General features: G+C 38.7%; 1 protein-coding gene across 9 annotated transcripts in view; it reads left to right on the forward strand.

Annotated features, from left to right (window-relative positions):
• Window positions 1–27,192, forward strand: part of Atp8b4 (ATPase phospholipid transporting 8B4 (putative)) — a 214,355-nt gene that overhangs the window by 171,289 nt on the left and 15,874 nt on the right. For all 9 annotated transcript variants that reach the window (XM_047542231.1, XM_047542234.1, XM_047542232.1 and 6 more), the window contains 5 exons: window positions 1,862–2,009; window positions 4,720–4,903; window positions 5,438–5,661; window positions 22,520–22,603; window positions 25,385–25,630. In XM_047542231.1, the coding sequence (XP_047398187.1) occupies window positions 1,862–2,009; window positions 4,720–4,903; window positions 5,438–5,661; window positions 22,520–22,603; window positions 25,385–25,630 (886 nt within the window). The remainder of the gene's footprint in view (window positions 1–1,861; window positions 2,010–4,719; window positions 4,904–5,437; window positions 5,662–22,519; window positions 22,604–25,384; window positions 25,631–27,192) is intronic.

The raw sequence follows: 27,192 nt of genomic DNA on the forward strand, positions 1-27,192 counted from the left end.
ATGTCAGATGTTAGGAAGACAGTTTGGGGGGCGGGTATCATAAGTCAATAGAATTTCAGCCAATACTTTCATGAACTTCGCCCTTCTTTGGAATGTTTTCATTCTCTGAGGGGAAAACAGAGGTTGAGTCATTTATATAGCGAGTGAGAACTTTACTAAAAAGGAAACCTCAGGAGATGTTTTCCCTGTGGTGCTTTCTTAAGATCCTATTTATGAGCTCTAAAGCATTGTCAGAGAAATGTTGATTTCGAAGGAACTTGTCTCCCTCGCTTTCTTCATTATATGGCACTATAAATTTTCATGACTGTGAGGATTCCCTGACATGGTTATCTGCAGTGAAAGTCTGATCCTCCCACTTAAAACACTGATTTTTTCATGTCTTCTCTACCTCCCTCTTCCCACTGTAACTCCCTAAATTTCACACGTAGTACTCTGACTTTATAAATCTTTTTCTTTGGTTCTGCAAACTGGTGGCTAAATGCATGCTAGCATCCTTGGAGCCAAGAGCATGTGACCCCTGGGTTCTTAAGTGCAGACTGTGATTTTGGTCCTGGACAGCAGAAGGAGATGTTGAGCCAGAGGATAAGGTTGCTTTTGTTGTTGTCGATGTTGTTTTGGTTTTGGTTTTTAAATTTAGTATGTAAACAATTAGTGTTGCATTTTCAAATAATTAGAAAAATGAAGGCTCAAATGGTTGTTTTGATACAGTGGTCGTTCTCCTCTTTCAGAGGAACCTTAGCATAAAACCATTTTAATAAATGTTTTTTACATCAAATGAGCCTTTAGGGAGCCAGCCCATTTTGCCATAAGCCCAAACATCCGCTATTCTGCTTCAGCTCTCACTTCCCGTTTTCTTCTGAGTGCTCACTCTGTACCTGCAGTTGAACACTGAAGGGTTGGTGACTGGTGTTAGCACCCATCCTCAGGGGGCTTCTACTGGCAGGGCTCTGGTTGTGATTGAAGCCTCTGTTTTCAGGTCAGCCTACCTAGGTCACCTCAAAGCCTGTCACTGAGAGGTTCACTGAGAGGGAATTTTCTGTCCCGTAGTATCATCATCTTTGCATTTTGAAACAAGCAGTGACATGTCACTTCTAAGAGTGCTATGTCACCATGGAAATGGCCTCTTAAATGGGAGAGATGGAATGTGGACAGGATTCTTTAACAGCTACTGCTAGTTTAGAGCTAGAGCATTTGGAGGGACTTTCCACTTGGAATGACCCTCGTCTGTACTTGGGTGTCTGTAGTTTCTTTCCAAGGAGATTAATTCTATTGTCTGAACTGATGAATATAAATTTAGTTTAAAATCATCTATTATTTTATAATGACTGGTAAATACCATCATTTATTTTTATTGTCAAACTTTTAAAGAACATGTTTCTCAGAGGACTCCCATTTTAAGCCAGATCATATTACATTATACCTCATATTGATGAACTTATACATTTACAGATGCCCTGGGATTCTTACAAGATTTTCATCAATTGTCTTTAGTTTTTTGCTTTCCATTATTTAATGACATCGTGTGCCAGAGAGTGGTTCTTCAGTCCTTCTATACTAAGTCTACCAAGATTCCCTAGATAAACCCTGCTCAAGATGGTGATTTACCTTTTAGTTAATATAAAACATTCAAGATGATTTTGTTTTCATTGTGTTTACCCGCCTATTTCCTGGAATTTAGAAATTTGCTATGGTCTTCCCATCACAAAGAATTCCAAACTTGCTTGCTGAAACTGGATCTTATGCCATACTCTGTCTGAATAGTGAAGACACGAATTTAACCTCTAGACCAGTCTCTTGTGAGAGTAAGTAGGTATGCTCTGTATACTCTGTTATGATTTTTCTTTTCCCCTTGTTCTTTAAGGAAAGCAAAGGAAAATCTGTTTGGACAAAACAGAAGTTTTTCCAATGGTCATGTAGTTAGTGAAAACAAGCAGCAGTTGGAGCTGGACTCTGTGGTAGAAGAAACCATAACAGGAGATTATGCCTTAGTCATAAATGGCCACAGTTTGGTGAGTTTGCTTCAGGCTTTTGTCTTCTTCTTTTCCTCAGTAATCATCTCTTTTGTGCTGTCATAATGAGAACTCATTTTGTGTTTTTCAAACAAATGGCACTACAAGAAGCAAAGCATACACAATGATTTCCTGTTCCAAAGGGAAAGGAAACTTCTAATATATATTTCATACATTATTGTTTGAACCATCACAGTGAAGGGGAGGCTCCAAAGAAATACTCTCTTCACAGAATATCAATCTTGTCTAAATGACTGTAGACCACTTAGCAGTATTATTTAAGTGCTTTAAGGGACTGTCGCAACTCACTGTTAATTAATTAAAGTAATGCAACTGGATGGGTGAATTGCAATCCTTGCTCTTGCTAATGTTTGTGATTTGCAGAGCATAACCTGACCTTCATATAATTACCACACCAAATTATTGCCATTAAGATACCTCTGGTGGTTTTTCTAAATAGCAGCATTTTACAGCAATGCCAAACAATTTGCTTTGATTAGGAAATCTGGTTCTTGTCATAATAGAATAAACTTGCATTGTACTTTTGATGTAGTTCAGGTTCCAAATCTTGAACAAATATCAAAACACTCTTCTGAGTTTCTAACTTAGAATACAAAATTATCATTTGTGTGCACAAAGAACTAATCTCACATCTTTGGCTTTGACGATCATTTTTCATTTCGGAGTTTGGAAAATAAATGTTTCTCCTTGTAGACAGTTTCTTAGAGGACAAAAGAAGTTGGATGTGAGTAGAGTGCATTTTCCCCCTTGTGATCATCTGTCTGTTAGCTCTTAGTGCTTAGAGCATTATCCAGCTGGATTCCAGACGTAATGATGTGTTGCCTTCTACACCATGGAAAGTTACAGAGCTCGGTCGCAGGCCAAGCTCAGTCAGAAGTTGGTCCAGATGACACGAACTTCTTCCTTGCTCAGATGAACAGCAACTAAAAATTATAATACTATCATCTGGGACTTGAGGCTGGTAGCCTCCAAGAAGAATTGTCCAGGGACCACAACAGGGAAGGGATCTCCTATGAGTGGTGCTTCAACTTTCCCTCAGGCTCAAAGAAGCCACTGTGAGAGGGTGAGAGTGCCCAGGTCATAATTTACACCATTCCCTTTCTCTCTGTCTCTTAATTTGTTGAAAGAAGGACCTAAGATAGATGCTCTTCAGGAACCCCTTAGCTTTAAAAGTTGATGCACATAAAGCCATGAAATGTCACTTTTTTGTTTAAGGAGAACTGACTCTGTTTTTGCTAGTGTGGTCAGAGGGTGTTTTTTTTTTTTAAATCATAATTTTAATTTGCTCAAATGCTCCTGCATTACAGAATGTAATCAGTTCTGTTTCTCAGTCTTAGTCTTGCTTTTTTACTTGTCAATAATAAAAAAGAATAGAGAAAATAGAGGACCATTCTGAGCAAGAGGGTCAATTTCATGCTTTCTTTTTCAGAAAAGGTTATTATATTTGAGAATGTGAATTCACAATGTCCTCTAGGAATTATAAGTTTGGAGACAGAATTATGTTTTTATATTCTTTCAACCATCCATGTGTTCATACTGTTGGCATTTATGAAACATGCCCAGGTTGCCGTGTTGGAGTCCAAGGATCATAGAACATGGCCACTGATTTAGGGATTGCTATCTAGTGGTATGACAAATACTAGAAAAGAAGAGTGAACACAGTGCTTTGAGAACAGAGAGGTAGGTACATTTAGTTCCTTGTAGAAAAATCAGGGAGGACTTTCTGGAGGAAGCAATGGTTTAAAGTAGAGATGACAGCAAGTTCAAAGGCACAGAGACAAGAAAAACCTAGAAAATCTTAGGAAGCAAGCAATTTGGCATGAAGGAAAATAAAGAGTGAACTTAAAGGTCATAATCGAAGATAAATGTCCAAAGGAATGTACAGGCCATGTCATCATGGGCTTTTAATGTCTTGCTAAAGCTTCCCTCAAAGATAATCTATGACTCAAAGTTTAAGTGGATTCCTGTTTCCTCTTAATGTGTTTATTAAAGAATGTACAGTAACATTTTTTCTAGAAAAAATGATTATACAGTTAGTTGGAAGGGATTATGTTATGTTTCAATACCTTTCTAGCATGTTTAAGGCTCTTCAGTGTTTGGTGAGGAGCTAAGGTGGAAATGACCGCAGGACCCTGTTTGAGACAGAGCTTCCATACCACTGTTTTTCTCAGGCCTCTCCTCTCTCCAGGGTCAGAAGCTGTGTACTTCAAGGGCTGATCTCCACATCTGAGCAAACACAACAACAAATACTAAATATATAAGATGACAATGCAAAGGAGACAAACAACCTGTCACATAGAACAAACAAATCACTATCATTTGTAGTTCCTTCTAAACTTGGACAGATAATGAATAGATTTTGTCTTTTGCTTTCTCTAAACTTAGGTTTCTAGAACTTTTCCAGCCTTTAGCTGTGCCTTGCCAGTGTAGCCTGGTAAGGTGTTAAGGAGGACACATGAAAGGCATAGTCTTCATTTTTATTTTTAAATTCCTTGGTACTTACTGGAAGTTCAATACTCATTTCTTTGCTTTTGTTTGCTTTTGTGACTCTGAATCAGCAATGACTTGAAGTGTATCAAATGGTTTAGAAAAAAGTCAGTTAAGAAAACAAGACATTTGCTTCCCAGCTTACACCTTCATTTATTGTTGCTTGTTCTTTTCTTTTCTGGATTCTTTTTTAATAACACAGGCCCATGCCCTAGAAAGTGATGTCAAGAATGATCTTTTAGAGCTTGCCTGCCTGTGTAAGACTGTGGTTTGCTGCAGAGTTACCCCCCTCCAGAAAGCTCAAGTAGTAGAGCTGGTGAAAAAACACAGAAATGCTGTCACTTTGGCCATCGGCGATGGAGCCAATGATGTCAGCATGATTAAAAGTAAGAGAATATTTGCTCAAGGGGCATGTTGTGTACCTGGAATCCTCAAGTTCAGCATTTGGTAATGTGTGCTAGAGATTGCATTAAGATTTAATTTTGCTGTAGTTCTTAAATAATGATACTTTCTGGGTCCAATGCTTCTACCATTATTAGAATTCTTAAGACTGGTGTGTCTTTAATTGAATCATTTGTGAATTTTTAGGTTAAAAAAGGACATTGGTCACCTAATACTATTTTGGGAGATAAGTAGCTAGAGTATAGAAAGAATTAGGAGCCATATTTGCAACACATGGGTTTAACCCCATCTTTGCCACTTATAAAACCTGTGCAAGTTACTGAACTTTTCTGAGCTCAATTTCCTATTAAATAAAACTAGGGTTAATGCTTATACATATTTCATGAGATAATATATGTGAAAAATTATAATTGCTATAAGTTTCCAAAAATGAATGACATGAAAGAGGTGTGATTAAGTTCTCAGAAGAGATTATGTCTTCCTTTTGGGAATGAAAGTGTTCCTCTCTTCCTTTGTAGGTGCACACATTGGCGTTGGCATCAGTGGCCAGGAAGGACTGCAAGCAGTCTTAGCCAGTGACTATTCATTTGCACAGTTTAGATATCTCCAAAGGCTTCTCCTTGTTCATGGAAGGTGGTCCTATTTCCGAATGTGCAAATTCTTGTGCTATTTCTTCTACAAGAATTTTGCATTTACACTTGTGCATTTCTGGTTTGGTTTCTTCTGTGGTTTCTCAGCCCAGGTTGGTAAAAGCACTTTTGTTTCTTCTGTAAGATCTCATGAATTACATGGGATCTCCTTCATGGTTCTTTACTAATAAATAGAGAACATTTTAATTTTATTTTTATTGGTATGTTTTAATTATATGTAATAGTGGAATTCACTATGATCTGTTGAAAATGCATGTTGTGTAAATGAATCTGTTTCATTCTCCTGTGCCTTTCCTTTCCTTCCTCCTTCCTCCCCCAGCCCCTTTCTCTACTTTACTGGCTTCACACTATTTTAGAGAGCATTTTTATAGGCCCAATGCAAGTGACAGTGTTAACAATTATGTAACTGATAGTTGACATGAGCTTTGAATCCAATCCCCTGAAATATTATATTTAGCTGGAATTTTATTTACTTTCTTATTTACATTGTAACTCAGTACCTCTTCCTTGTACTTTTTATTTTTTATTGAACTGTTTTGGTGTGACGAGAGGTAAGCTCAATGAAGAGTTTTAGTTTAAAACTGAAGTCTGAGAAAAACTAACAGGAAATGCGGGGGTCTCTTTTTTCTGAAGATGGTCATTCACTCACCACACTGAATGTAATCTGAGCTAAGAATAAATGTGTTTTACATCAGGGAGAAGTAATTAATATTGTGACATCAAAGCTGTTTTGATAGCAACTCATCAGCTGAGTGTTTGCTTAGCATGTGAAAGTTGATCTATAGATAATGTTGGTAGCAAGTAAGTAAAGTTAGCAAATCCATAAACTAGAATTCTATTTTTATATCTACAAGCAAATAACAACTTAATTTTGATCACATACACAGATTCTACACATTTTACTCCCCCCTGCTCATGTGTTTTATGACTTTGATGTCACATTTTACATCTTTTTATAATTTGTATCCCTTAATAAATTACTGTTGCTTTGCTCATTTTTAATAGTTTCATACCAGAGATATATTGATTTGCCCACCATCATTACCGTATCAGAATATTCTGAATTTGACTTTCAGTGAGTTTTATACTTGCACATGTTGTCATGTCATTCACCATCTTTCTTCAACTTGAAGAATTCCCTTTAGCATCTCTTGTAAGGTAGGTTTAGTGGAGACAAACTGTCTCAGCTTTTGTTTGAGAAAGTCTTTATCATTTCTGCAGTTTTAGAAAGACAAGGTTAATGAGTATGGTATTCTTGGTTGGCAGTTTTTTTCTTGCAGAATTTGGAACCTACTACTCTACTCCCTCCCGGTCTGCAGGGTTTCTGCTTAGGAATTCCCTGATAGTCTTAAGGAGGTTCCCATATATGGGATGATTCACTTTGCCTGCTACCTTCAACCTCCGTCTTAGCTTTTTTTTTTTTTTTTAAATTCTGACCCCAACCCCAATCCAGAGGCTCATTCATGCCAAGCATGCACTCTACCATGAGCTGCACCCTGAGTTTTGTCTTTAACTTTTGACAATTTGATTGTGGGGTGTCTTGGTGTGGGTCTTTGGATTTGTCTTATCTGGTGTCCTTCAGGATTCCTGGATTTGGCTGTTTTATTCCCCAGGCATGGGACATTTACGGTGTTATTACTTTGAATATATTTTCTGTCCCCTTCTCTCTTTTTCTCCTTCCTGCACACTGTTTAAGTTATTCTGCTTGGTGCTATAACTTAAGAGTCTCAAGCTGTCTTCACTCTTTTTCATTCATTTTTCTTCTTGCTCCTCAGATTGGATGACTGATCCTAGTGAACTGTCTTTGAGTTCTTAGATCCTTTCTTCTGCTTGATTCAAGCTGCCATTGAACCCCTTTACAGAATGTTTCATTTCAGTCTTGCTACTCGTGAGCTCTGTTATTTCTGTTTGGAACATTTTTATTGTTGAAATTTTTAGTTGACTCCTGCATTGCTTACCTGACCTCACTGAGCATCTTTATGGTCATTATTTTTAATTCCCTGTCAGGTAAGTCACATTTCTTCACTTCACTCAGATCAGTTTCTGGAGATTTATCTTGCTCTTTTATTTGGAATATATTCCACTGTTTCTTCATCATTTTTGACTTTCTGTATTGGTTTCTGCAGATAAGATAAGACAACTTGTCAGACAGTTCTTGTGTAGGAGAAGGATCTCACCAATCCATCCAGTCAGAGATTTTCAGGTGCCTTCCAAGTCATTGTCTATGCAGAATACTGTCTCTGATATTGGTGGCTCCCTGGAGATTAGGATGTGCCAAGTCCTGTCAGTACCCTGCCATATTCTCTAGATGCAGCTGGAAAGGTTGTGATATTTGATATTTCTTCTTTCTTCTCTTTTCACAGTGAAGCTAAGCACAAGTATTTGTCACCTACTCTTTCTACACTAAGCCAAGGGGAGGATTGGTGGCAAATGCCTGAATTCAGGTTCAGACCATACCCTCTGATCCTGGGGAGATAGCTGCTGGAAGTGAGTCCATTGTACATCCTTTTTGATTTCTATAGTCTAGAGTCTCAAAACCCCATTGACTCCTAGAGCTAGTTCAATAAAGGGACAGTTCCTTGGGTGGAAGCTATAGAACTGAAGGCACTTGGTAAATGGCCTCACTCCTTCCAGGAAGAAAGTATAAGCCTGGTTGTATTACTAGGGTGAACTGGAGGGAAGTCTCATGAAGTTTCAAACTCTGGCTTTTAGAGGGCTACTGTTTGTAGCTCCTTGGTGCAAGTTCTTTAGAATTCAGGCTCTCAAGTAGCCACTGAATGTATGTGCCCTAAGCCTGTTCCAGAAAGCAAATAGGAGCTGCATATTCCCATTCCCTTTCTGCACTGCTCCAAGTGGGTGTGGCTCTGGAAGTGCTTGTATACCCGCTTAAAACCACCAGTTTGTTCTGTGATCTAGAGAGGCTCGCATATGCCTAGACCCTTCTGTTCCCAGAGCTAAGAAGTTGAGAATGAAATCCTTAAAGAGTTAGCTGTGAAAGTTTGGGCCCTCGATGCATAGTATAAACCCCTTCTTGGGGAAGAAAAGAGCGATGTTTTAAAAATCACTTTCTCTGCTTTGCTTCTGGGCATTGAAGGCCCTGGAAGTACTTATGCATTGGTATAAAACCACAGATTCCTCCTTGCAGCCTAGACAGACTAATGTGTCTAATACCCTCCATTCCTAGAATTAGTGAATTAAAAGCTAAACCATGGGGAACCTTAGAATTAGGGTGCTCTAGGAAATCCAAACCCACTCTCTCCACAAGGAGAAGTTGTGTTGGGGATTGCTTTCTTCATTTTAACACACAGTACCTGGGGAAAGATCCATACCCAAGCATGCTTCATCTTTTCCTACCCATTTGCCTGATGGGTAGGAGTTTCTGACTTGCCTCCAGAGGGATTGGTCCATGAGTAGTTAGATGTTCACTTGGTATTTCTGTGGGTGAAGGGACATGTCCATTCAGAGGGCCAGAACTGTCCTATTCTACCATGTTTCTGTTGTCACTCTCATATTCTTTTTAAAGGATAGTTTTTTAACTCCTTATCCTGGATATCAGATATGTTCTGACCCTGGGGGCAACCACGAAATGTAATAAATAGTATTTAAATCTACATCAGAAAAAAGTAATATTAAAAAAACATAGATGTAGATATGGTATGGCATTAATATTTTGAATAATGGTTTGTATTTATAGACACACAAAACTCGTGTAGGCAAGTTTACTACCAAGTTGTCTTTGTTAAAACTGTGAAGCTGAAAGTAATGTTCAATGATTTCTAACCTCTAAAAAAAGGTTACTTTTTATTTATTTATTTTTTTGAGATGCTGGAAATCAAATTCTAGGCCTAGGCAAGTGCTCTACTACTGAACCACACCCCTGGCCCTTAGGTTATTTTCTGCTTTGCTTTTAGGATCTGATAAACTTGGTCAGAGTCAGATGTTGAACAAGAGTTTTAGTGTTTTCACCACTATTTAAATTTTAAAAGACAAAAGAGAGAACAAAAATTGCTCCAAAGACCCGAATATCAGATGGTTGAACCCAGCTGTAAGACACACCACCTGACTGTGATTAGATTCCTGAATGTTTAGCTTAGCATGTTTCTTTTATATGTCCCTTTCTTTCTTCTCTTTTGTTTTTTATATGGAAAAATCTAGTTAATTGCAAAATCTTCATTTTGAATCCCTTGTTAGTCCTGATTTACCCTACTCTTTCCTGTACTGGTAAATGGGGCTGGACCAGCTTTAGCATGTATGGAACCACCTGGAAGGCCTGTTAAAGCTCATTTCACTGGGTCCCAGCTCCTCGGTTTCTGATTCAGTAGGTCTGAGGTAGAGCCCAAGAACTTACATATCTAACAAATACCCCAGAAATGATGGTGTTGCAGGTCCAGGTTCATACTTAGGGAACCACTGGGTTTGCCAACCTAGAAGAATTTCCAAAGGTCTGCTTTCTTGAACCCAGACCTGGAGTGAAATCCAAGCTGCTGACCTTTTGTTTTGTCCATGCTGGGCCTTTTCCAGTTAAGTAAACAACTGACCTCCACATAATCAAAAATTTCCAGAGAGTTTAGAATCCCCTCATCCCTCCTACCAAACCACCATCCCTCAGGTGTATTATACCTGCACAAAGACAGGGTCTGGAGGAAAAGGGATGTCTGTTTCAGGGTGGAGGATTGCATTCTCCAATGTAGTCGGTCCATTAGGATTTCATCTACTTAACCATAAACTCCTTAAGGGAAGGAAGCACATCTACACACACATTTCTCTTGAATGGCACCTGCCATGTCGGAGGTACTCTAGCCACCTCATGTCGCTGGGTGTTTCTAAAACCTTTTCTCATGCTTGAGACAAGTGCGGCAAGAAGAGTCATTCCAGCCTCCAGTCACTTACTCAGTTGCCACTTACTCTACCTGCACCAAGGGCCAACCCCATAGGCTCTGGATCTGGTCTATGTAGCTGTGTGCAGCCTGAACAACACTATGGGAAAAGGAGCTCAGGGTCTAAAGCTGTAAACATGGTGATGGCATTGATTCCAGAATGTCTCATAATGTTATTTTCAGTTCTGTTAATATTTTTATGGCAAGATAAATTAATTGGACCACATGTGATGTATTTCTCAATTATCTGTACATCAGTTTATCATAGGGAAGACAGAATAGATTTCCAAGGTTTATTTTGTTGCCTAGGACTTGTCTGCTTTAAATACGGCAGGGCGAATCATTATTAGGCAAACGAACAATCACTATATAAAACTGATTGGGCTTCTGAGGAGTCCCGAACTGCTCTCTACTCGCCCTTATTTGATAACCTTATCAAATTGGGTCCCAGGCTTATATCAGAAAGGATCTTTGGCCCCATTATTTAATCCTTTCATTCATTCAATAAATATTTACTATGCATCAATTTATGGTGCCTCCTAGAACCTGTATTTTGGATATGGGAAAAGGTGCATTCTTTGTGGTCATGGCTAAGTCCAATCTTGCAAGTTTTATCAGCTATCTATGTTGTGGAGGTTTTAAGGTTCTGTTTTTAGGTTTTTCAGAGAAGTAGATAGGCTTGTGAAGAGAGTAACACATAATAATTTGTTATGGTCTATTGGAAAGGAGAGGCCAGTGACAGTATCCACATGATGGCATCAACACAGGTATCAGCTTCTATGTAGAAGCATAATGTTGTTGATACAAGAAGTAGGGCTAAAAATTATAGCTAACACTTAAATAGCACTTGCTGTGTTACAGACATTGTTTAAATGTTCTATTAACTCAATTATATGATAACCTTGGGAAGTAGGTTTTATAATCATGGTCTACATCATGTTTTAAAAAGTGACTTACAGCGGGGTGCACGCCTGTAATCCCAGCAGCCCGGGAGGCTGAGACAGGAGGATTTCGAGTTCAAAGCCAGCCTCAGCAATGGCAAGGTGCTAAGCAACTCAGTGAGACCCTGTCTCTAAATAAAATACAAAATAGGGCTGGGGATGTGGCTCAGTGGTAAAGTGCCCCTGAGTTCAATCCTGGTACCAAAAAAAAAAAAAAAAAAAAAAAAAGTGACTTATAATTTTAAATTGTGACCAAAATGTACAATAACATAAAATTTACCATCTCACCTATTTTTAAGTGTTTAGTTCAGTAGTGTTAAGTACATTCATGTTGTTGCGCATCATATCTCTGCAGCTTTTTTGTCTTGTAAAATGGAAACTCTGCCTGCTGAACAGCAGCTCTCCATTTTCCCCTTCCCCAGTCCCTGGCAACCACCTTTGTACTTTCCATTTCTGTCAGTTTTTAGACCATGATTATATATTACTATTTTAGATACAACATATAGGTGGAGTCATACAGTATTCCTCTTTTTGTGATGGGCTTGTTTTACTGAGTATAATGCCCTCAGTGTTCATGTGACATGTTTCCTTTCTTTTTAAGGCTGAATAACATTCCATCGTAACATTCCATAAAATAATATTTTATTTGTCCATTCACACGCCAATGGATATTTGAGTTGCTTCCACCTTTTTATCTACATCATCTATATTTTCTAAATAATATTTGAAATTCTGTGCAGTAAACTTCATTTCTTCACCCCATCTCCTTATTTTCTCTCCACAGACTTGAAAATTCACAATTTGCATTTGTGTATTCAAGATTCTGACATCTATTTTTTCACATATGACGTCTCTAAAATAGACAGGGATGCATCCTTACAAAGGCATATTACAGTAGCCCCTGATCTGTATTAAAGTCATTTTTTTCCAGAGAGCATTTACATAACTTCTGGGGTATAGTCAACCTGAACTCTCTTTCTTTTTCTAAGGATCTTTTTGAAATCAGAGTATAAATTCCAACAAATACCAGTTTCTGGTTTTAAGTTTTTGTTGTTGTTGTTTGTTTTGTTTGTCTTTCTGTTTCTCCCTTTAGCTAAGGCAAGGGGACACAACTAAGTTCTCTTACAGTTCTTTTCTGCATGAAAATTTGTTGTCTTTTTACTCTAATACTGAGGATTTGGTCCTTTGCTGCCTTAGCTTGGTGGAAATGTTAGGTTCCCTGTTTGGTTTAATATTGACATCAACAATGTGTCTCTTACAATCAATGCTGTTTTATAATTAATGACTTTTGGGATTATTACCCAAACTCATTTGGCATGGAGCCCTGTTTTTTCCAAGCAACAGGTATAGTGTACTATAGAACAGGTGCCATGTGGAACCCTTTTTTGGGGAACTCTGGAATGGATGTTGCTACAGTGGCAATTTTGAAACCTGACATTGCCTTGCAATTTATCCTACTTCCAACATTTTGAAAGCTTATTTATACACTTTTTAAATGTATGAGACACAAAATAATCTATGAATACTCTCCTCATAGGAACAGGCTATTTATGTTTTTTCCTTTCAAACAATTCATTTCCTTTATTAACTTAGTCCAAAGCACAAAATAGCCCTGTTTTATATACCAAAGTGGTAGTTTACATTCAAACTTTTACAGTCTTTTTTACTATCCTCCAAGTATTTTTCCACTATACAAATATTATATAATATACTTCAATGTATACACCTGTGACTATACATTTTTGTATTTTTCTTATGAATAAACGTAACATTTGAGAAATCTTTTTGATTTATATTCTTCAGGAATGTCATTTTCCTTAATGACACTCTGAAATATGATTTTTTTTGGTAAATTATTTACCTATTCTGATTCAAAGGACACTTAAAATGTTATCATTTTCCCTCCCAGCTGTAAGTTACATGGCATTGTCAAACTGCTAGTAGAAATACTTCCTTGCCGTCTTGGAAAGAATAGACAAAATGACGAATAGGACAGGACCCTCCCCAGTTAGAATTGTTTTTCTCTTTGGTAAATGAAGGCATGCATAAATGGGTCTAATAGAAAGATGGTAAATAAAGTTCCTGTGAGAACAGCGGAAAGGAGAAGCACACATGGATCCGGGAAGACTTCTGGGGTGAACTTTCAAAGTTAAGTGGAGATCTGAAGGCCTGAAAGTCTGGCCACCTGCAGAGACACTGGGCCTGGTTTGCAAAACATGTGAGAATATAGAGTTAAAGGAGGAAATCCCTCCCCTCATAACTCCCAACTGACCTGCAGTACCTGAAATCTTCTAATTTTAAAAATTCCATTTAACTTCAACTCATTCATCAATACCTTCTAAAAACTGCATGGTGCTGAAGGGAAATCTGACTTAATGGTATTTGTGTGCAGTGAGAAGCCTGTTTTAGAACAGGTGTTTGATCAATATAAAGATGGAGACGGGTGTTCACCACTCCACTCCACAAGTGATTGACTCCAGGCATTGGCTACTGAGAACTGACTGACAGCAACTGGGATGTGGGATTGGGATAGGCAGGAATCATTGTTTCTTTTCTGTTCTGTTTTCCACTAAAAGGACCTAATCAGCTATTGAAGATGTTTTGACTTTTTTCCCTTAGCTCTGTTTTTCTAAAGACAGTATGCTTTAAATGAGGCAAGTGGAAAGAAAACAACACATTTGGGAGAAATATTAGCCTACAGAGAATGAGAATTTGTGAAAGGGGGGTATTTAGAAGTCACCCTCCCTCACGCTCCTGTCGTAATTGTGTAGATGGCTTTGGCATCCAAAGTCATGTGTTGGGTAATCAACCTTTCTTTGCTCCTAAAGTCATTAGATGGCTGCTTAATTCCAGTCTTCTTAAAAAAAGCTGGGTACCTGAGGTCTTCTCACCTCCTGCCATACTCTTCTAAATTGCTTCATGGAACTGAAAGCTCCTTGGTAAAAAGGAGTAAGTAGTAATAAAAACTCCAGGACCCAGGAAATTCAGTGATAGCAGTAACAGTCCTTGAATGTTCATTCATTTAACAAAAGCAAACCGAGTGCCAGTTTAGGGTCAGGTGCTCTTGTGGCCTTCAGGGAAACTAGAGTGAATTGGAGGGATGCATTTCCTGCCCTCAGAGAACTTAAAATCTGGGAATGATTTTATTTTCACAAATGTGAATCTGATGTGGAGTAACTCAATAGTCATGCTTCTCTTATTTTCACCAAAATTTGTTTGAAATAGATTTACAATGGATGAGTCACATCTTGGGGTCAACCTGTGACTTCCCACTGTGATTCATAAACTTAAATATTCTTCCCTGCAACTCTCAATAGGTTGCTTTGAAGTAATGCATGCTGCAGTTGACAGACTCTAGCAAATGTAAACAGATGGTGTTTTTTTTAGACACAATGTGGACTTGTAAAAACACCAGTTAATTATTTAATGAAATGACATATACTATGTCTTTACTATTTTGGCCTGTCTTTTGGAGCCTGGTGAGTTTTATACAGGTTATTATTCTCTGATGATAGCTCCTGTAGATTCTAACTACAGCCACATCCTGGTAGGTGGGCTGGGACAGATGTGTAGACCAATCCAGTTGTGCCTTATGAGGCTCCAAGAGGGCTCAAGTGAGGGACTGCTCACCACCTGTGCAATAGTGGCACTTAGGACATCTCAGAAGGGAGGTGAGGATGTGATGCAGGCTGGATTGTGCTTGGTTTACATACTTTCCTCTAATTAATTCAGAACCTCCCTCTGTCATGACTGGTTTGGGATACGTGGGGCAAGAATCTGCCTGGGAGGGACCAAATTCCCTTCTGCTTGCTTTGCTAAGTGAATCCTCCTGGGAAAAACATTTGGGACAAAGAACAAAACGTGCATGTCTTGTCAAAACCTAGAACCTTTGTACTAGTGGGGAACTTCAGAGTTGACTGTAGTTCTTCACTTTACAGAGGAGGAGTCCAAGTCCCCCAAGAGATGGGGATCAGTTGTGAGCAAGGGCAGGATTAGAACCCATATATTGTGATTTCCCCATTAGTGTTCTTTCTGCTCTGCTCAGTAAATGCCACTCTTTTTTTTTTTATCATGAATTTGGAAAAGCTAATGGCTATATCCTTTTATATTTTCCTTTTCAACTATCTTCCCTCAACTCCTAATCAACAAGTGTTTGCTTTATTTGGAATCTGAAGGAAAAACATCCAGAAACAGTCTCCTATGACTATGTTAAGGAAATGAACTCTCTTATTGAGAGAAAGTTTATATCTTTCTTGGGTGGTATTTCCCAGAGCTTAGACCTGAGGAAGAGTAGACTTGCCCCTAGGCAATCTGCCTTCTAGAATTATCTGGAAGCTTGAGGCCACCATCTGCTGGCAAACATTCCAACTGAACTGTCACTGAGGGACTAATTCAATATAATCTATACTGATGAGATTTCCTGCCTGCTTTCTGGTCCAGAGAAGTTTGGATAAAGGTCAGATATGTCTCTAAGCTGACTCATGGAGCCTTTTAAAGAATGTGCCTTATTCCAATCTATTACTGAAGCCTGCATGTTTTCCATGGAGTCCACTGTGGGTTTGTATACACTATTAATACCTGTAACTTTAAAAGCACCCTACGCCTTCAGGAGATTTAATAAAAATGAGCTGCTTACCACCAGAGTTAGAGCCAAAAAAAATTTTATTGAGGCCCTATTTAGGAAATTCACATTTAAAACTATGCAACTACTGGCACTGTGTACTTGTGAGATGATATTATCTGATGACAATTTATCATTGTCAGTGAGATACAGAGCTGTGTATTTTTAAAAATTTCTGCTGTGATATGGAAGCAATTATCTTGTCAAGGCTGGAAAAACTTTAGTTCTGTCAAACAATATAAGAAAGTGCACAATGAAAAGTTTTGGAAGTGATGTGAAAGAGTGTGACTAATCTCAAAGCTTTGATGACTTCGTGGATTTGGTTACCTGTGAGCCTGTCTCTACCTGGCATGGCGACTCCTCTCTCCCTTGCCTTCCAGATGTGTTCTGTGGAAAACCAAGGGTGGGGCCTGGTGCTCAGGCTCAGCCATTGTTCCTGGAGCCTGCTAGTGAGTTTCTGTTAATTACGTAAATCAACAACAGATGTTCTGAAGCTGAGCACCTCATATTTATTCCACAATGTGTTTTCTTTAAATGACAAATGTTTTTTAAGGCCAAAAAAAAGTCATTATATAGCTTTCCTTAGCAACACACAGCAAAAGGGGGAGTGTGTATCTCTAAAGAGGAAGTTTGTGTCATTATTTGAACAAGGAGCTAGACCTATGTGCTCAGAGCAGAAAGCCGTTTGTAATTGTTTAAGAACCTTATTGAGGTTTATATACATGTGGCATTTATAAATCATTGATTTTGTGTTCTCCAAGCTGTTTTTAGATTGTAATTTGTAGTCAGAGTATTTTTTACTCTATATAAAATGGTTGATAAGACTCATAAATTGCTTCCACAAAGAATGGAGCAAGGAGGAGCTTCCCTTAAAAAGGAAAACAGTGAAGTTGGAAAACCTAAAAATTCTCCTCTTCCTTTTTGTTTCTGATCTTCAAAAAGATACTAGATTGTTCTAAGCAGACGAGTGGCAACTCATAGGGGCATGTCTTTTCTCTCTTTATTTTGGACTATTGAAGATAGGAAATAGAAATTTTGGAAGAAGAAATAGCATAGTTGCCACTAGGTGTATAGGGACGCTTAGGAAAATTTTTCCATGGGACCCCTGTTTGTATAAATAATTTGGGTTAAAATCAGAGTGTTAGCATCATTCAACTAGTCTGGTCTTAGAACAGACCAGAGACCCTAGAAGAGGCATTGTCCCTGCCCCCATTCTCTCAGGGTATCTGGTCAACTGGTGTATGTGGAGGGGGGCCTTAATTGTCTGGGGGGGCGGTCAAAGGACATAAGTAAAAGGGAGGCATTTTTCTAGAATAACTGAGTAATTGAGGATTTCTTGTAAGAGGAAGAAGTGTATTAAAGAAGAAATTCTGCTTGTGGCTTTAATTTCTGTGGAAGTTCCTGAAATCTAGACTGTGCTAATCCTTTGCCAATAACTGGCAGACGTGATTTCTAATGTGAATGACTCAAGTTGACAGATTTTGGTAGAGTCTGAGACAAAGTCAGAATTATCTGTGATGGATGTAATGAAGAATTCATGAGGAAAATGCTTAATTATATTGAAGAATTCATTTTTACTTAAATCTTGTTCTAAATTTCTATTTATTTTGTGAATATAGTAGTTTAGTATAGGAATCAATGTCTGTGGTTACTTACCCCAACAAAAAATTTTATTTTCATTAACAATACAATTAGTGGGAAAATGTACCCTTTATTTACCCATTAAGTACACCACTTGAAGCCTGGATCCTTGCGTTCTTCTCCCTCCTTTCCTCCCTGTTTTTTCCCTTTCTTTCTTCCATAATGATATTGTTCCTTTATTGAGTACTATCTGTTTTTCAGACACTCTACTGCCTTTTATCTCATTTCATCGGACACTCTCAGACTCCATGTAAACCCCATTTTATAGCCAAGGAACAAAGACTCAGAGAAGTCATGGATCTTACTCAAAGCCACACAGTTATGTCTGCTGACTCCAATGCCTTTCCTTTAAGGCACTAACTAGGCTCCTTTAATCAAATGCTTATCACATGTCAGGTACTGAGTTAGGTTCTTGGGCCCCTCAGATGAGTAAGAAGGGGAGGGAGAAGTCTTAGATTTCTGAGTTGGATGCAGGGTGGATGTGGTAGTGTCACAAATGAGTATAGGCTCACCACACAGGATGTGGGCCTGGTTAAGGGATGTGAAGAAGAGCTTGGGTCTCAACACGTCAGGTTTGAGGAACCTGTGGTACATCCTCAGGGATGTAAATAAGTAACCTTTTAAAAGGTTGCAAAGTAGTTAAATCAAATATTTACAGAGTACCTACCATTGCATTAGGGTTGTAATTATGAACAGTCCTCTTTTCATGGAGATTAGACTTTAGTGGAGTGAAGGCTGATAATGAGAAGTAAGTCAGTAAGATGATTTCAGAGTTGTGATTAAGAAAGGGTTGAGTGATATGAAAAGTCTCATGGAGAGAGAGGCACTGACTTTGGCATGAGTGTTGAGAAGGAACCGTCCAGCTGAGTGCCCTGGGGTAAGTACGCCAGGCAGAGGGCACAGCACGTGTGCTGGGGCAGAAATGAGCCTGGTGAGTTGGAGAAAGGCGGCGAGTGAGGCTACACCGGGTGAGTGAGGGTGAGTGTGCGGGAGGGTGAGGCCCAGGAGGCAGGCCAGAGCACCGACAGCTTTCAGCCCATTAGGAAGCGTCTGACTTCATTCCGAGGGAAACGGGAAGCCGTCAGAGGGTTTTAACAGGTAAATGCTAATGTATCATTTTAATTGACAAAAACCCACACAAAAACCCAACATATAAAAATTGGACTTATTATGTTCTCAACTATGTAAAACATAGTAAAGAAGAAAGACTTCAAGAAAACTCGCCAAATGCTATCACTGATTGAAAGAGGTGGTTTCGTGCAGTGTCAGTGTTGCAGACACTAAGGTCCAGGGCTTGAACTTGGCTCTGACAGTTGCTTGACCAGCAGTGCTCAAACGCTGTGATCTCAAGACCCCATCCATCAATATTTGTCATATTAGAAATGAACATGGAGAAAAAAATTTAAATATGCATTAACTAATTAAAAATAATGGATTTATGCCATGTTTACATAAGTATTTTTTCAGGAAATTTACTGTATTTTCCAAAACAAAAGACAAGTTAATGAGAAGGGTACCATTGCTTCACACTTGTGTAAAACTGTGTGGCACAACATAGGATAGCTGAGTCCTCATATCTGCTGCTGCTTTTGGTCATCTGCCATTTTACATGTCATACATACTCAGACAAATGAGGTGAAAGGGAAAATAAATAACTTTGAAGTATTATTTTGAAAATAGTTTTGACATTATGGATCCTTTAAAAGTCCCCGACCACACTTCGAAAGTCTTTGTGTTGAGATACGACATTGGCAATCTTCTAACCCTGACAGGCCTCAGATTCCTCATCCGTAAGTTGGGCATTGTTAACAGTACCTACTCAGAGGATCGTGAGAATTCAATGAGCTGATATATGAGAAGCACTTAAGATGGCACAGAGTAAGTCCTCAACAAATATTAGCTGCTTTGGTTTTTCTTTTTGTTCCAAGAAATTGCAAAAACCTCACTGAAACTTTATTTTAACTCATTTTCCCTCTCCTGTTCCAGTTGTGAAATGGGCCTTCAAATCTGGGTTGAATTGACAAGGATGGCTGTCCAGTAATTGTAGGTTTTATGCGTGCCAGTTTTGATGAGGAGGGCACTTTATGCCAGACCATCAGCTACTAGCAGTTTAGTCCATCATCATTTCCCAGATTCTTCCTTCATCTCTTCTTATGTGTGAAAGCTGGGTAAAGGATGAGGGGGATGGTGAAGGAATGATTTGATGTCATCAAGGATCAAAGTGTGGAGGATTTGTATCAGCTCTTCTTTTTTTTTTTTTTAAATGGTAGTGAGTGCAATTCTCAGTATTGACTCACATTGGAATTACCTAGAAAAATTTAAAAACCGTGAATACTTAGATTCCATCCCCAGATATGCTGATTTAATTGAGCTGGTGGACATGGACATGGACATCAGGATTTTAAAAAAAAATTCCTCATCACCCTCAAAACCTCACCTTGGCTATTGGTGGTAAAATTCAACTTTCCTGCCTGGCTCTGCCTAACTAAAAGAGAATGATGTCGAGCAGTTCTTTCCTACTTGGATTCCAGGCCTTAACTCTGAGATATGAAGGGAATCAAATGATTTTTTTCCTCACCCATCCACCTAATCCTCCTTTCCCCATCTATTTTTTTTTTTTTTTTTTTTTGCCCCAAGATTAACTCCCCGACATAGTCAACAGCAGAAATGTCCAGGTTCCTAACTTCTTTCTGAAGTTAGTTACTAATCTTGCTGATTATAATCTTACTGTTGAAAATATAGTAATCAGTATAGTTTCACTGTTTGTATTATTCAGTTTTGAATAAATCTGCCTATGTAACTCAACAGAACAGTGGGATTTGTCCTTTGAAGAATGGCCTCTACTTTTCTTTCTCTTGAACAAATTCACACCCATTTCAAGAATATACCATGATGCTAAGACCTAGCCTAGTTCAAATTGAGATTTAGCACTAGGATACCAAAATACATATATACTCTATATCCAAAGGGCATAATTTAAAGGACTTTTTACTTATATAACTTTGTAGACCCTACCTTTAACTTCTTGGTCTGAATCATTTGCATTTAAGGTTCTTCAATGCTTAAGAACTTCCCTAAGAAGAAAATGTGCTTCAGAAAATATTCAAAATCTTATATATGTCCCTGCTGGTCACTTGATTTAGCCACCATCTTCTTTCAACTGAAACCTGGCAATAGCCTCCTGATTGTCTTCCCACTTCCACCATTGCTCCTCTTGTCTATTCTCAGTATCCAGAGAAATTCTGTTAAAATGTAAATCAGATCAGGTTGCTCCTTTGCTTAAAATCCTCTGTCCTCTCATTTCACGTAGGGAATAAATCATGGTTAGCCACATAGTCTTCTCTTCCTTAACTCTTGGCATTCATTATTCTCCCTGTTGGTCATTCTATACTCAGCTGGCCCCAGGATGTTCTCTGAGCATACAATACTTTCTTGCCTCTGACATTTTTCATGGGATCTTCTTGTAGTAAGGAATGCTTCTGCCCCAGAAAACTACATACCCAATCCTATATTTCCTTCATATCTTATCTCAAGTGTCACTTCTCAGCAATACCTTCTTCTATAACCTTATTACAGTTCTAACCCTCTTGTGTCCCCAATTGCCTTTCCTTCTTAGTCCTCATTGCCTTCTAACTTATGAACTCACTCACTTACTACTCCCCCCATAAAACTGGTCTTGTGTGTTGTTTTCCCCTCATTAGAATGCAAATTTAAAGAGAAATTTCATCTATATGACCAAGTGAATTATCACTGCTTTGCACATAAGTACCTGGAATGTAGTTGTTTCTCAATAAAAATTGAATGAATGAATGATACCAGAGTGGTAGACTGGGCATTGGTTAGAAGTTAGAGACCTAGGTTTTGATTTTTTAATGTTATTATTAGTGCATTAGGGTTATTGGGGTTCATTCTGACATAATCATACATCATGGAATACAGTTTGTTCCAATTGAATCCCCAGTACTTCTTCTTTCCCTTCCCCTTTCCCTACCCCATATTCCCCTTTCTGTGCTTTACTGGTCTTCCTTCTATCTGTTTAATGTTTATTTAATTGGTGCTTTATAGATATACATAAAGGTGACATTCACTGTGGTATATTCATGTATATACATAGCATAATTTGATCAATTTCATTCTGCAGTTCCTCCCTAAGTTTTAATTTTTACCTTTGATTATAATAAGAAACATAAAGATTCCCTTTCCATCTCTCTATGTACTAATCAACAAAGTGCAGCTATAATGCCTGTTGTTAGACTGACCTTAATGAGGCTCATGCAAGGAAGTATGTAACATACTCCATACAGATGTGAGGGGATTTTTTTTTTTTTTTTTGTCTTACTTGCTTATTATACCCAGTAGAGTGAGCTTTTAGCTTCATGCCCACCTTGCTTTAAACCACTCCCAAGAAAAAGTTCTTCATTTTAACACAGGGTAGGAATAAGAGGTCCACATTTCTTGCTGAAGATTTTGTCTATCACTTAAATCAGACATTTGGACTCCTTAGAAGCCATTGAAAATGTGGAGAAGAAATAGCAATCTACCACGAGGGTGCAGGGTTGCACATGTCCAGCATTGTGTCAGCTGTGCTGCATACATTATCTCATCTCACCCCTCTGCCACTCTGCAGGGAGGGGGTGATATCTCTTAGGAGATCAAGAAACTAAATTTCAGAGAGGTCTAGTCTCCCACAAAGGTAGCAGGTGATAAGAAGCAGAACCTGGGGGATAACTCACCTCTGTGTGACTGACGCTAAAAGGTAATTCCCATCCACCTCAGAAAGGCAGGTTATTTAAGCTACCTCAGGAGCCTGAAAGTGAATGCGCTCACTCACGTGGACCGTGTTTCTCACTGATACCTCATTTCTTTTCAGACCGTTTATGATCCATGGTTCATCACTCTTTTTAACATTGTCTACACATCATTACCTGTTTTAGCCATGGGGATTTTTGACCAGGTATGTATTTTTCTCTATTTTTACAGCTTAGTTTCTCTGTTACACCTTTTATTTGCTTCTAATTTTAAAATAGGAGACATGATTCATGCAAAGAGGAAAATCAGTTATTTTAATAGGAGTTGTATGGGTCATAAGCCCTTCCAGAACCCTCTTCCCTAACCCTGTCTCCTCAAAGGATTCTCTGATCAAAGTTTGGCAGATCTCTTAGAGATTCTCACCCCACATTATTGTAAAGTTCTTGAGAAACCCCATAGCAAGGAGTCTCTTTTATTTTAAACCAGCATTTCCCAAATTTCTGTGACTGTACCTTTACTTTTTTTCATAAAGAACTTACTAATATGCCTCAGAACTAGTGCGTGTTGGTTCACACGCTGGGAAGTGCAGCATTAGCCTGTGAGAGTGTAGAGAGCCATGCAGTGATAGATGGAACATCAAGGAAGGAAGCTGGAGCTCAGAAAGCTAGCATCTGCAGCGAGACATCCTTGGCCAGCACCGCCCCAAAACAGGAACTGCGGCCCATGGAGTAGTCTGCCAGTGTGAGAGGAGCGCACAAAGCCCACAGCCCTGAAGACACAGAGCACAGACTTCTTTTGTTCGGCATCAATGTGCTTGAGAGGGGAAAAGGGAGGGAATCAATTATAAAAATGGTGGCTCCTTGGCGCACACAGAGCCTTGGCAGGTACTTCCTGGAAGGGGGTAAAAGTCTGGCTGCCTTTGGGGAAGTGGAAGGCTAGCCAGCCGAGTTTCCATGGCATAATTAGAGTGTATTATTTTAAAAAGTATGTGTTTTTTTTGAAGTATTTTTTTAAGGAGACCAGATTTCTCCAGGCCGTTGTTAGACCCGTTTGCTAGGCCTCATTTTCTGGCCCAAAGCCGTCTATTGCAAAATATAAATCTTCCCATTATGAGCTCACTCCACTTTCCCATTCTTCTGGCTTTGTAGTCAGTTGTCTCACTTTTCATATGTTAAAAAAAAAAGGCGATTTGTGAAGGGCATAATTTTGTGGAATTCTACAAAACGTAATGAACTTCTGAAGACCTTAGATGTAAAGGATTAAGCACATTCATTTCCAAGTGTCCATGTTTACAAGTGTTTCTTTTCTTGGTGCTTTGTAGCTGCCCAGAATGTGGAATAAAATAATAAAAATAAAGCAGTTTCTGGGAAAACATGGTTATTGTGCAATTTGAAAAAAATATAATAAGACTTCTTATTGCTGTCAAGTTGAATGTCTGCTCCTCTCTTTTCCTTCTTTGTCAATTTTGGCCCTTAAACTAATCACAGGACTGTGGAATGCTGTGCTGGTCTCAGTGATCATCTATGGATTCACTCATTTTATAAGAAGGAATTCAAGTGTTGGAGGTTCAAGTCACTGCCCTAAATGACAGAACTAAGCCCAGGACCAGGCCATTTGACTTTGGGGCTGCTGCATTATACCTCTTGTTATCATCAATTATTATTATCATTATTATTTTATTTACTTTCATTTGTAGAAGCATCTGTTGTTTATTAAGACGTGGCAAAGACTCTTCTGAATACTTTACATCTTCATATAATCATGAGCGTGGTTCTGGGAGGGAGGTGTTTGTTATTATTTGTATTTCTGGTGATGATGAAACTAAGACTCAGATGGGTTAAATAGCAGGTCTACAACTAAACCTATTACCAGGGCTTGAACTCAGAACTGTGTGTGTGTGTGAAGCCTGTGTACATAAGTAACCCCATCAGGCACCAGTCTGGGAGAGGAAGCACCTGCCAGTATCTCATAGCAGTACTTCCCAAGGAGACTATGTCAGTGTTCTTCATGGGAACCTGTCTGGTGAGGCCTGGGCCAGCTCACAGGAAGAAGGGGAGGCAACTCTTCCCCCAGCATTACTACCTTTGGTCTTCCTTACCCCTAATCCTTTGATGTTCCCAAGTATTGATCCTTGCCATCATTTTTGGTTCTTGGCATTTGGCTTAGTGTGGTTATCAGTGGTACTTTGGAGTTGATTAGAAATGTAGACTCTCAGGCTCTCAGATCTGTTGAATATAATCTGCTCCCTGGGAGATTCACGTGCACAGTTTGAGAAGCATCACTTTAGGTTTTTCCAGGACTTCGTTGGTACTAAACGTTTTCTCATTCTAATTTATATGTCCCAAATACTTGGTAACTGCTTTTGAATCTTCACTTGGTAAAACATTCAGACCCTAAGTGTTTGGTCTCAACCTGCTTCTCACCTGGAATCCCACATAGAATTTCCCTCTTTCCTTGCTCCCTTTCCTTTGCTCTTCTCTCCAGAAAGATTCTGATTCGCCAGTTCTGACTCCATAGCTCTTTGCTGCCATCTTCTGGTCACTACCCACCCACTGCATTGGCAATTTACCATGGACCATTAGCTAAGCTAGAATTGTTGTTCTAGAATTCTGGGAACATGCATGTTTGAGGAGTCTTGTGTTTGAAGAAGCCATAGCAGCCTGAAAAGGAATATAGAAAGGAAACCTCAATTTGAAAACAGATATTTGGGTTCAAGTCAAGGCCTGGTTCTGCTACTTAAGATCTGTGTGACCTTTCATGAATCTCTCTTGGAGACTTTAGTTCCTTTCTTGTAAACTAGAGATCATCTTATTATCTTCTGGGTTATTATGGGAATGAAAACAAGATAATGTCTTGTTCTGGCTCGATGAGTAGTGCATATTAGGGCATGCTTAAAAAGGCATTTGCTATTTCAGGAGATGGGGAATACAGGGCCTCTCTGACTCTTCCTTACCCCCCCTCAACTGAGATTGTACTCTGTTTACAGGATGTGAGTGACCAGAACAGCATGGACTGTCCTCAGCTCTATGAACCTGGACAACTGAATCAACTTTTTAATAAGCGTAGATTTTTCATTTGCATGGCACATGGACTCTACACCTCGTTAGCCCTCTTCTTCATCCCCTTTGGGGCCTTTTACAACGTGGTTGGAGAAGATGGGCAACATGCTGCTGACTACCAGTCCTTTGCAGTTACCATGGCCACATCTTTGGTTATTGTGGTCAGTGTGCAGGTAACCCTGTTCCTAAAAGCACCATAACTGGATGGGTTTATAACTTTTAAAATTCTGTTCATTCATCATTGGCTGGTTTTTATCCACCCTTTGGGGAAAAAAATCCTAAAAGAATACTGTTATTTTTTTAATTACACATTTTGAGATGAAAACAGGAAGGCTTGACATGAATTACCAAATGTAGGGGATTCACAGTAGATGTCTATAACCTACATGTTTCTAGAAACCTAACTATTATTTCTTTGGGTTAGGCATTGTGTGTAAAATGATCATACTACTACTTCCTGCTTGTGTTTGAAGAAGAAAAAATTTCTGATGATAACAGAAAAACTTTCCCATGCTTTCTGTGGGACTTAATAACTTCCAGGTTTTAAAGTGAGATCTAAAGTATTTTGGCAATCCATTTTTTTGTGTGTGAAATTATTCAAGAGTTTCAATGCTCTATCTATGGTATATCAAAATCTCAAATTTAGGGAAGCTTTTCTGGTGTGCATGATTTTAGATGCTCCGTTGATCTTCTTTCATGGGTATCTTGAATTGTGTTTCTGGTTTTTTTTTTAAACAAAAATGGTGGCTAAAACCATTAAATGCTGAGTTAGAGTTCCCAGACATTTCATTCATTTCTGTAGCTGTAGTTAAACACAAGAAGCAATGTGACCTCTGTTTTATTTTGTTGCCTTTTAATTATTTAGCAAACTTAAAAATCAGATGATCTCATCTTTGTCATGAGACTACATTTCCCATTCTCTGGGTTCTCCTTCTTGAGAGAGAAGGACAGTTGCAGGATGCACAGGGACATCTTTTTGAGGCAATAGCTTATGCACTACCAGGTCAAGTTTGTTACTTGGTGCTCCAAGAGATGACTTGAAAGGTAGTAACTGAGATAAAAGGTCAATATGAAGGAAAAAGCAAATGGAAGATATTCTTCAAACTGTCCTTAACACTCTCTGTTAAATAAATAAGGGTAATAAGTTACCTGGAAAATTCATAATGTGTATGATATGTGACAGGCATTAAATGTGTTTAGTGAAAGTAGTCTTCACAATTAGCCCTACAAATTCTGGTTAATTTTATCTTTTAAATGGAAAGAAAGCCTATTGCTCTTCCCACATTCCTATGTGAGTTTTTCTCTTTTCCCTTTGCTCATCTATAAATTATTTCTTATATGTTATCACTGCAGTGCCATGCTGTCGGTACTGTTTTCAGATTAACTTTCTATTCAGAAGCTGTTTTTCCCATAACCGCTCTTATTCCAGTTAGAAATCACAGTTACATTTCTCCTTAAGAGACCCACAAAGCAATCCCATTTTAAAAACATAGTTTATTCACAAAAAAAGATTACAGAATTTTGAGTTCCTGTCAGAGCTTTTGAAATCAACTATTGACAGTTTCTTACTTTTGATTATTATGGTTTCATAAGGATGATATCCATGCTTTCTCAGGGGATTTGCCCTTAGGACTCCCAAGCAACCATTGGCCTCTCACTCAGGAAGTGTTGGGTGGGGTTATCCAATTCTCTTTGGTTCAGGCCTTGATGGCCACTTGTTTCTCTGAGAGCCACT

Source organism: Sciurus carolinensis, chromosome 2, assembly GCF_902686445.1.
Source record: "Sciurus carolinensis chromosome 2, mSciCar1.2, whole genome shotgun sequence".
In the NCBI taxonomy this organism is placed as follows: Eukaryota; Metazoa; Chordata; class Mammalia; order Rodentia; family Sciuridae; genus Sciurus; species Sciurus carolinensis.